The 11,942-nt window shown below is 35.0% G+C and overlaps 1 protein-coding gene across 1 annotated transcript; it reads right to left on the bottom strand.

Moving 5' to 3' along the window:
* Nucleotides 1-731: 731 nt before the first annotated feature.
* On the bottom strand, nt 732-3,657 carry LOC18609529 (L-tryptophan--pyruvate aminotransferase 1). Its single transcript, XM_007044681.3, has 5 exons — nt 3,495-3,657; nt 2,933-3,239; nt 1,717-1,997; nt 1,315-1,616; nt 732-1,204 (listed from the first exon to the last, which is right to left on the bottom strand). Exons 1-5 carry the CDS (start codon nt 3,599-3,601, stop codon nt 1,002-1,004), a joined length of 1,200 nt encoding a protein of 399 aa, XP_007044743.2. The 5' UTR covers nt 3,602-3,657; the 3' UTR covers nt 732-1,001.
* Nucleotides 3,658-11,942: the final 8,285 nt, after the last annotated feature.

Below are 11,942 nucleotides of genomic sequence, written 5' to 3'. Positions count from 1 at the left end.
ATTTTGTCACTGTACTTTGGGTTCATATATATTGAGATTCATCTTACTTGAATTTCACCGTTTTTGTTTCGGACAAAATAATAAAATTGATGAAAATTGTTAATTATATTAGCGGAATCTTCTATGAAATATTTCAATTTTCCTTTTTTTTTAATAAAAAAATCAACAAAATAAAAAATATAATGTAAAATTTAATAAATTGAAATACGATAACAAAATTTAATATTATAGCATAATAAAGTGACAAATTTGAATTTAATCTTATTTTGACTGCTCCCAGGACCTTGGAGGGAAAATAGTTGACTGGGCTTGCTCTTTCTCGCTTGAATTGCATGCTCATGACCTTTAAAATTCCAGACAGCTCTGCCATGAACAATTTGGAGCTGTGTTTGATTTGTCTAGTGGTGAGATTTCTCCTAGATTACGCTACTGCATCCTTAACTTTGCCTTAAAGGATAAATTGCGGAAACCGTCAGAATAAGTTGACTTTTAATCGCAGAATGAAGAATGTTATGATCGATTCACCTTTGCCTTTGAGGTACAATTCAAATATTTTATGCTTGAAATCACAGTGTTTCCATCACATACTTTCTGCCGATTATATCGTGATGTTTAACCCAAGCGAGACAATTTCCAAGCTTATGTGTCTACTAATCAAGTACAAATAAATTTTGCAGGACAGTATCCTGAAGAAAAACATATTGAATTGCTTATCATTAAATAAGCTACATAAAATACTTGAAACTGGCTATCATATATAGATAGCGTCAACCGTTGAAACCATAAGAGGATTGTAAATAAATTACTCACTCTTTTTAAAAAATAAATAAACAAATAAATTACTGTCTCTCTCTCTCTCTCTTTTTCCACTCAAGCTACCACAATAAGCATTCTCAATTCCTAAAGACTAAAGTCTAAATGCGTTCCATGTACCATAAGGTTTCATTACCATATACACCCACGATCATCAAAGACTTTTTAATTTCTCCCTCAGCCTTTTATCAATAACAATTTCCTTTGCCGGTCCCTTTGATGGCTGACAACCTCTCCAAGAATAGGTTAAACTCCTCATCAGGACTCAGCATGCTAATCCTAGTATACTTGGATCCAACACCAAAAGTCGTCCCGCCCCTTGTGACTATGTTATGCTCTCTCAAGAGATTGTCGCAGTTCAAGCCTTCCTTGCTCCTCAACCATGCAAAGGCTGCATGAGAAAAAGAAGCAAACTATGTTAATATAATTTTTATAGTGAGCCCAGGATCGATGAAGTTAGCTAGTATGCAAATGATGCAATTAAATCTTATGGTGCATTACCAGGGCTGGGATCAGTGTATTTTCCACTGAAGTTGCAATAATCTTGCGGGTACTTGGGCAGACTGAAAACTCCATTACGTTCAACCACTTCCCGCAGCCTTTCCCATCTTTCAGACAAGAGGCGCTGTCCATATTCAAATAAAGTTTCTTCTTTGTTAGGCCCAGAATCCTGGCAGTCGTCGCTGATCACTCCTAGAATTTTCGCAGCCCGGAGCTGGGATTCTTTGGATACCCCAATGCTGCTCAGCTCTATGAACTTAACCATCTTGGTGGCTACTTCTTTATTCTTAACAATAGCCCAACTGCAGAATAAAAGGTTAGAAAGTAGTCAAAATATATATATGTTCCGCAGAAAAAGATTGAATTATTTTCCTAGACCATATCATGGCATGAGATGCTAACCCAATGCGAGAGCCAGCATGTCCCGTGGCTTTGGAGAAGGTAAAGAGCATAACATCGTAGTCAGCCCTATGAGTAATGGGCGTGTATTGAGGCCAGTAGTAAGCTAGGTCATAAACAAGTTTGCCACCTTCGCGATTCACCACAGCTTCTCGAATTGCGCCATCAGGGTTGTTGGGTGAAGTGACCACCTCTATGTAAGGTCCATCTTTATCAAAGGAGTATGCATCACCTGCCCATTTGTACAGCCCTGAGCGCAGGAACTCCGTCTCCTCCGGATATGACTGCAATCAAGGTAAACTTTAGTAAACATGGGGTTACGAAGCAAGAGCAAAAGGATATGGTTTTGACAGCACTAAGTTAAACTTCATGATTGCGTGGGATGGGATGATAATCTTTTGAAGAAATTAGAGACGTCAGACACATGACAACGTGCATGCAGAGCATGTTAATGATCATTTGCAAAAGTTCTTTATGGTCTCTGGAAAAAGTGAGTAACATGCTAGATGTCTGCCTTTGTATCTCAAAAACTGCTTAAATTTTTGTTTGAATTGTTTATGCTTGGACAACTAATTATTTATTAGGTTACTAACTCTTCCGCAAACAGTCACTAATGAATCCTAGTGCCTGCTAATTCGTGATTAAGCTAGCCCATTAATGATTTTTTCTCATCAAATTGGTGCAGAAAATGCCGAAAGTGACTCTGTCTACCAAGTATGGAACCAGGCCGTAGAGAATCTGGGGTTGACTCGCTACATGCTTCTAAAACTAGACATGCCCATGTTACCATGTTAGCCCTGAGATCCAAAACAATGCTGCGTGCCTATGTTCGATAGTTGTTTCTAAATCCTATGAGTTTAAGAAAACATGTTTGTCCCTTTGTCCCATTTCTTTCCCAGTAATTTGTCTATTCCCTTGACAACTGCATGCGCAAACGTTTCCCAATGTCATTTAAAAATGCAACCAACTGCTTTAATGGAAAAAGTTTCGATTGCCAGAGAATTAAACTAGAAAACCCGCAAACCATGGCCCGTCCCTGAAACAGCCCCAGTGAAAGATGAGAGCCTAACAAATACAAGAGGAGAGAAGTCGACATTGATTTGACTAATCTGAGGGTAGTAGCAAAAAAAAGTAGACAAGAAAAGGGCAAAAAAAGAGTCAAATATTGAAGTCAACCAAAATCAACGGTTACAATTGTATCAGAGCACAGGCTTATTACCGAGTAGAAAGGGGCAGCGGCTACCACACTGATGGGCTCAGGCTCATCAGGAGAAGAGAGAGCATAGAGCAAGGCCTGGAAGAGCTGGGTTGAGCCAGTTCCCACCACGATGAATCGATCATCATCAGCGACCGCATTCCCAACCACACGGTGCAATCTCCTGACGGCATGATCCAGCTCTGGCATAAAAAACCAGCACAAGTTCCCCGCGTCGCTGAAGTAGCTCATCAAATCATTGCCGGGGATCACCATCGTACACCTGTCTCCCAACTTGCTCCAGTATGAATGGTACATCGTAGGATCACCACTGTATGAAAAAAATTCCATCGCTTTGACAGGCAATAATCTGAAAGCTAGCTAAAGCATATACGATATCTACGTCTGTGTATATAAATATATCTCCTTGAATGCATCAAAATAGGATTACTATGCAAACAATATTGGAGTGGAGTGTTAGGATTATTAAATAAAGTGGAATACTAATGTAACAGTCACAACCCCATGGAAAGGGAAACAAAAAACATGCCATTGTCAAAGATATAAATGCGGGCGATGCACTCACCGAGCAAAGTTGATGACAGAGTCCGAGGAGAGAGTAGCAGGCGTCTTTTTGCCGGATGACATGACGGATTTGGTAGCGGAAGCTGCCTTCTCAAAGCCGACCACCATCTTGGCTTGTGCAATAGTATTTGAAAACGAAATGAAAGTAATTTTCGAAAGTTAAATTATTAGGGACCCAGTGCAGGGCTTGTAGAATGTGGATATGTATATATAGAGGGGAGGGAGGTGCAAGGTACTCTAATTCCCACGAAACTGTCGGATTTTCTGCAAAGGGAATGAAAACAAAAAAAAAAAAGCCTTAAAAGGCAGAAAATCTCGGAATTATGAATGACAGAATCGAGATGTACTTACTATAAGGAGAGAGTTTTTGTTGGTGTACCTAACTAAAGGTCTAATTAAGGACCAGAGCAGATTCTTCTGTAAATGAAAACTATATATGGTAGCTTTGACAAGAGATAAGAATGGTTGTGTCTATCTTTTCACTTTTCCCTCTCAAGGAAAACACTGGAAAGTTGTTAAAAGAAAAAGGAAAATTCCAAGGGGGCCTTGAAGATCCAATGCACAATTTGCTGGCTATGTGAACAGACATCAGTTTTTTCTGGCAATATCACAAAATGTGCTACGGAAACACTACTTTCTTTTCAAATGCTGTTATAGTTTTGAATGTTAAAATTTATTATTAAAATTTTCCTATATTGTCTGTCAATAACTAATTCAACATTATTCCAAGCTAATTATTAGCTGTTGTAATACTAATTCTAAATTTAAACAAATTTTATTATGTATTAAAAGAGGTACACATTGCAAAAAATGAAAACAAAAGACGGCGCTTAATCAGCTTTTACTCCATTCAAAAGTAAATAAAAAAAAAGAAAATAACAAATTTATCACGTAACTTTAAAAATCATATTATGATTAAATTACACGATATCATTTTCTTCATTTATATATTTTAATAAAATATTCAAATTTTAAATTTCACTCATATATTAAACGCAAATGTCAACAAATAAAAACAATCATTCTTTTATTGATCAAATACAAAGTTAGTTATGAAGTTAATTTATATGTATTATGTATTAAAATTGATGTTACCAAAAAAGAAAATAAAAACGACACATAACGAACTTTACTTAATTGAGAAGTAGAAGAAAAAGTAAATAATAGCTTTATCATATAATTTTATTGTTATCGTTTTTCTGTTGTATTAAATGTACGTTATTATAGTTAAAAGTTGAAAGTGTGTTTTCACTCAAATAGAATCCAACATTCCAATCATTAATGATTAAGTTTTGAATAGTGAAATTTATTGCTAAATTTAGTGTGACAATGTTGTCGACAACTAATTAAACAACCGAATTATGGTATCATTCAAATAATAACAAAACAAATAGCACTATACCCAAAAAAAATGATTAGCACTTGTAATACTAATTCTAAATTTAATCAATTTTTATTATGTATTAAAAGAGGTAGGCATTGGAAAAAAAATCAAAGAAAAGATTGCACGTAATGAGCTTTAATTCGGCTAAAAAATACAAAAGAAAGAAAATAGCAACTTTATCACTTGATTTTAAAATCATATTGTGATTAAATCACTAGATACAATTTTTTTCTCATTTAAATATATTAATAAAGTGTTCAGGTTCCAAATTTCACTCATAAATAATTAAATTGAAACGTCAACAAATGCAGGTGATCATTCTTTTACCTTTTTTTTTCAATAATTTAATTAAAACACAATAGGATCTTATTAAGGAATCTTAATATATTTTGGTATGCATAATGCTTAAATAAATTCATAAACTATTCAAGAAAATTCAAATAAGCTATTATTCTTTTATTGCATTCAATCAAATCCTTGTACTTCTATTTGGAATCAAATAAGCCCTTATGATTAATGATTTATTAATTGTCATTAGTTAAAATGCTACTTGTCATTAGTTAAAATGCTACTTGTCATTTTGTATCCACATCGCACGGGCATGGCATTAATGTGAAGAGTAAAAAATGTCATATGGTCATGTTATCATGCGAAATTAACATGTCATGTCAATATCAATTATGATATATCAATATGTCATATTATTATCAATTAGATATGTTAGTATACCACATTAGCACTATGCGATATAAAATGACAAATGACATTTTCGCTAAGTCAATCATTAGTCATAAGAGCTTATTTGATTCAAAATAAAAGTATAAAAGCTTATTTGGCTCAAAATAAAAGTATAAGGGCTTGATTGAACGTAATAAATTTATGAAGGCTTATTTAAATTTTCCTGAATAGTTTAGGGGCTTTTTTAGATATTATGTCGTTATAGTATTATTCAACTAATAACATAGTAACAAATGGTAGAATTTGATCAAATACAAAGTTATGAATTTAATTTACATATATTATATATGAAAAACGGTGTTATAAAAAAAAAAAGAAAAAGACAACGCATAATAAACCTTACTCGGTTGAGAAGTAGAAAGAAAATAAAATAATAACTTTATCATGTGATTTTATAGTTGAAAGTGTGTTTCCACTCAAACAGAACAAACATTTGTAACGATTAACAGTTTCAAGTGTTAATGATTGACTTCTGATTAGCAAAATTTATTATTACATTTCTTATGAGAATGTCTATCAACAAATAATTTAACATTATTCCATGTAATTATTAGATTTGATTATAACTAAATTTTGGTATCATTCAAGTAATAACAAAATACTTAGCAGTTGTAATACTAGCTTAAAATTTAATAACTTTTTGGTAAAATTCTCAAAAAAGTTTCTAAACTATTTAAGAAAATTCAAATAAGTCATTATTCTTCTATTATGTTCAATTAAACCTTTATATTTTTATTTTGGGTCAAATAAGCCTTTATAACTAATAGTTGACTAATTGTTATTAATCAAAATATCCATTGTCATTTTATATCCATATGACATTAGCATGACATTGATGTAATCATGACATGTTATCCATTATGACATGTCAACATGTCACATAAGAGTCACATGGATAGAATGATATGTTGTAAAGCCTGACCTTATAAAATACTTGTCATGACATGCCTATGATGGATAGCATGTTTGCATGCTAGGAAAGCCCCGAAAATCGTTAAAAGCCGATAATGTACTTAATAGTATAACTAAGTTGAACTAAGCTTCGAACTAGGTCAAATAGAGAATTTAAGGTGAAATTGAGAATTTTAAAGTCTCAGAATGACTTAAAATGGTGATTTGGAGTTCGAGGATCGAATTGGAGTCAAATTGGAAATTTCGCTATCTAGGGGTAAAATGGTAATTTTGCCACTTGAGGACAAAATGGGAGTTTTTTTGAAAGATTTTGATCATATTTGACTTATTGGAGTATAATTTGAGGTTGAAAGTGAAAAATTATAATCCTGGTATTTTTCGGAGCATAGGGGTAAAATGGTAATTTTACCACCATAGGGGCAAAATCGTAATTTTTCACCACCAGGACACTTGTCCAGCACATGGTCTTCCCTTATCCTCATTTTGACCTTTGACTAATCATGTGGTGGAGAATGGAAGCATAATTATTAAAGTATAAAAAAAAAAATGGACTAATAAGCATGTGACATGTGTCAAGTAAGGATATTTTATTATTTTCTATAAAAATCAGCCCATATTTATCCCATTTTCTCTTCATGTGGCCGGCCATAGTAAGAACAAAGAGAGGAAAGGAAAAACACAAAACCTAGGTGGGAAAATTGAAGAAAAAGTGTGGGATTTCAAGGAATTAAGCAATCAAAGGTAAAATTTCTTGATTTTAACTTGTGATCTACCTTTCCCATGCATTTCTCCTTATTTTTCATGATTAAATTTTATGTTTTCATGATGAATTCATGGCTGACCAAATGGGTATGGAGAGAGAATGAAGTTGGATTGATTTGATTCTAAGTTATGTTAGTGTTTTTAGTTAGTTTAGCATATTTAGAAACAAAACAACAAGAAAAAAATTCATTTTCTCCCATTACCCATAAGAGGCCGAATTTTCTAGGGAGAATATTGAGGCTGAAATTGATGATATTTCATGATATTTTGGTGATATTTGATGTTTGGTGAGGCTAGAAATTAAATGGGAAATTTTGGTGTGAAAATTTGAATTTTTCTCAATGTATAGACATGTGTGATTATTGACCTAAGACTGATAAATTGAATCTCATTCACAGTCACTGAGGTAATTTAGGTATAATTGGAGTGTAAAAAGTGAAAAGAATTGATTTGGAATTATATTGGAGATTTTAGCCGATTAGACCGAGTATAGTGTGACTTAGGTCGAATATTACATTTAAGCGATTAATCGGACATTTTACATTCCATATCATGCATTAGTAGTCTAAATTAGTTTAATTTCAATTTAATACCAATGTGGTGAATTTCTCGATTTTGTATTGTGTCAAGGTGGTGAGTCCTCCGATAAAGGCAAGGGAATTGTACCCAAGGACCAGTAGTCTGAGTATTTCGAAAATCCCCACTCTAGACATTGTGAGTAACCTTACCCTCATTTTAATTATTTAAAGTATGTTTTTATTCAGTTTTGGTGAATTTTATGAAAATGAGTTCAAATGGTAAATTTTTATGTTTTGTATACAAAATGTGTTTAAATGAAAAGACTTTATAAATTGTCTTGAAACGAAATAACGATTTTGAAAATAGAGTAATTGGAGACCACCGGTATGTTGTAAATTTATGATTGGAAATTGATGGCTTATGTTATATTGTTATTGTGTTGGCATGACTGGTTGGGCTGTGTTTTATGAATTGTATGAATTATTTTATTTTACCCTTGCAGGCTGGGTAGTATTATATTAGCTTTGTTATACTGTTAAAATTTTATTATATGGTGGGTTTAGCTTGCTGTAGTGGGCGGATTCTGTGGACCAGCCTATTAGAGGGGCACAAAATCCAGATATAAATATGTACCTCGGTCGGAGAGGCGCGTAGGGTATCTCCTGAGGTATGGTTAGAGTCCACGTCACGCCGAACCACCTTGTGCGATGAACTCCGCTAACGCCAAGGAACAGCTGTGTTTTTCAAACTAAAAGTATGTTTTCGTGTATACGAAATTTTTACAATCTTAGAGGACTCGGTAAGATGCCTCGGCCAAGGTATTCTCGAGAATGATTTTGGCAGAAGCTAAGTTTTTTTTAAAATACTCATAAGCCATGTTGACTATTTAAATGAAATGAATACTTATGTTATGAAAAACTTATTTGGATGAAATGTTTTAATAGTCTTCTTTTACTCGGACTTTAGATCTTTTGAATGATGTTTGTTTACTCACTGGGATTTTATAATCTCACCACCATTCTTTCCCTCCATTTCAGGCTCAGATTAGACTGTAAATAGCTGATCTCATCGAGGACTACCGTTAGGTTTGCATTCTTCAAACTATAGGTTTATAGTCCTATTTACTGTTGTTTATTCGGGGGCCCATTTATTATTGTAAATTAAATTAAATACTTTGGCTTACTGTATTACAGTATGTATGAATTTATTTAACTTTTACGCTACAAAAATTATTTGCGTATAACTCTAAAAATATTATTTTATAAGAAAATAGAATATTTTACTTAACATTTCTTTTATTTTCTTATTAGATCCAAATAATCGAAATTTCGTTTTAAATGAAGATTTTAGACTTTAAAACTCACTTTTGATTATGAATTATATGTTTTGTACTCGTATATTACATTTTAGCCGGTTTCGAAATTTTTAGAAAAAAATAACTAAAATACTCCTGTGAGATGGAAATTATTATTTTATTTGTTTTGAGTTGGAAACAGCTTAAAATCTTCTAAAACATGATTTTCGGCAACGGTTACTCACGAGGGAAATGAGATATTGATATTAAGCCTTGCGGGGTCCCAATTGGCATTTTCGAAAATAAGTGTCTATCGGGGTACCTCGGCGGTTGTCACGGGCTCGAGGGGGGTACCAGGTCATGACAATTCGATTAGTATCAGAGCTTTTGGTTTTAAAAATAAGAGTTTTTAGTTTTAAAGTGGTTTAAAAAAAAATTTACAATATCAGAGTGACCCTAGATTAAGTTAGGTTGGTTGAATAGAATGCATACATTTGCATATAGAGCCTAAGGTTCCCTAAACTTGCTCGTTTTCTCTTATAGATTATTATGCCTCATCGACACAGACGCCCACATCTCACTAGATCGGTTGGGAGGGGAAAAAGTCGTTGTCAACGTCGTCAGCTGGATGCAGTAGGGGAAGAATCGACTGCGTCTACCATTCGGGCAGCACCTGCTGCTGAGCAGATCGAGACTCCTCTACATCCTCCACATCCTCCGTCACCTACTGGTATTCCCGCCATGCCTACTGAGGCAGCACAGGCATTGGCAGCTTTCTTTACCGTAATGGCTGGTCAAGCTCAGACTGGTCAGGCTCCACCTATAGTGCCTCCAGTTACTCTTTCAGTTCCATCAGTACATGATGTATCCATTTCTAAGAAGTTGAAGGAGGCTAGACAATTGGGTTGTGTTTCTTTCATGAGTGAGTTGGATGCCACCGTGGCCAAAGACTAGGTTAATCAAGTTTAAGAGACACTCTCTAATATGAGGTTGGATGATGATATGAAGCTATTGGTGGCTACAAGATTGCTAGAGAAGAGGGCTCGTACCTGATGAAATTCGGTGAAGTCCCGTTCCACTACTCCTTTGACATGGTCTGACTTTCTCAAGGAATTCGACGATCAGTATTTCACTTATTTCCATCAGAAAGAAAAGAAGAGAGAATTTTGAGCTTGAAACAAGAAAATTTAACGGTAGAGGAGTACGAGACTTGTTTTAATGAGTTGATGTTATATATGTTGGCTCTGGTGAAATCTGAGCAGGATCAGGTCAGTTATTTCGAGGGAGGCTCCGTAATGAGATTAGAGAGCGGATGACAGTGACGGGTAGGGAGCCACATAAGGAGGTGGTACAAATGGCTTTACGGGCTGAGAAGCTCGCGATTAAGAATAAGAGGATTCAGATCGAGTTTGCAAAAAGGTGAAATCCTAGTATATCTTCTAGTTAGCCAGTAAAAAGAGGCAAAGACTCATCTATTTCAGGGAGTACTTCCTATTTTTTGGTGACATCTCCTCAACCCCCATTTTCACAGACACATCATAGGCCTCCAAGATTTAATAGATCTGAGATGACTACTTTGGGGAAGAGTTATGGAGGTTATGATATATGCAAGAGGTGTTGGAAGAATCATGTTGGGCAGTGTAGGGCACCAGTACGATGTTATCATTGTGGTCAGTCAGGTCACTTCAAGAGTGATTGCCCACAGTTGAGACGAGCTACTGTAACTGCTCCATCTCTATCAGCTCGTACGGATATACAGAGGAGAGATCTTTTTGGGTTACCACCGAGGTAGGGAGTGGCTATACAGTTTGGTGTAGAGAGTAACACCCCGGCATATCCATCTTCAAGACCACAGACTCGTACCTCGACAAGGGTTTTTATTGTGATGGAAGATGAGGCACTGGTCCTACTTGGAGCAGTGACAGGTAGTATGTCTTTATTTGATAAAGATGCTTATATTTTAATAGATTCTGGCTTAGATAAGTCGTATGTGAGCACGGTATTTGCATCAATTTAATAGAAACCTATCACCATTAGAGGAAGAAATTGTAGTTAACACCTTTTTAAGAGAAAAGCTAGTTAGAAACAGTTGTTATAGAGATTATGAGGTAAGGGTAGGTGAGAAAGAATTTAGGGGAGACTTGATTCTTCTAGAGATCCAAGATTTTGATTTGATATTGGGTATGAACTGGTTAACTGCACATCAGGCGAATGTGGATTGTTTTAGGAAAGAAGTTGTTATTCGAAATTCGGAGGGAGCAAAGATTATATTTGTAGAGGAACGTCGAGTTTTACCGTCTTGTGTAATCTTGGCCATCAAAGCTTTGAAACTAGTGCAGAAAGGGTATCCAGCTTATTTGGCTCACGTGATCGATACTTCAAAGGGGGAACCTAAGTTAGAGGATGTCTCAATAGTAAGTGAGTTTCCTGATGTATTTTTTGATGATTTACAGATACTACCTCTTGATCGAGAGGTTGAGTTCTCTATTGATTTACTTTCGGGTACAACACCTATTTTTATCCTTCCGTATCTAATGGCTCTGGCAGAGTTGAAGGAATTGAAGGTCCAGTTGCAAGATTTGGTGGATAAGAATTTTATTCGCCCTAACACTTCTCCTTGGAGAGCACCAGTCCTATTTGTAAAGAAGAAGGATGGCACTTTTCGATTGTGTATCGATTACCGTCAGCTGAACCGAGTGACCATCAAGAATAAATACCCTTTACTCTGGATTGATGATCTTTTTGATCAATTACGAGGTGCTATGATGTTCTCTAAGATTGATTTGAGGTCTGGGTATTATCAGTTGAAGATTAAGGAGCAAGATGTACCCAAGACTACT

Source organism: Theobroma cacao, chromosome 2 (genome assembly GCF_053813885.1).
Source record: "Theobroma cacao isolate CCN51 chromosome 2, ASM5381388v1, whole genome shotgun sequence".
NCBI lineage: Eukaryota > Viridiplantae > Streptophyta > Magnoliopsida > Malvales > Malvaceae > Theobroma > Theobroma cacao.
The sequence above is the reverse complement of the archived record's forward strand: the minus strand, read 5'-3'. Positions and strand labels throughout refer to the sequence as shown.

Excerpts from the sequence above, each read along its gene's own strand:
- LOC18609529 (XM_007044681.3), bottom strand. The coding sequence starts at position 3,601 with ATGGTGGTCGGCTTTGAGAAGGCAGCTTCCGCTACCAAATCCGTCATG. Across the intron at positions 1,998-2,932 it reads CCGCTGCCCCTTTCTACTCG|TCATATCCGGAGGAGACGGA; the intron begins GTAATAAGCCTG and ends CCTTGATTGCAG. Across the intron at positions 1,205-1,314 it reads ATACACTGATCCCAGCCCTG|CCTTTGCATGGTTGAGGAGC; the intron begins GTAATGCACCAT and ends TTTCTCATGCAG.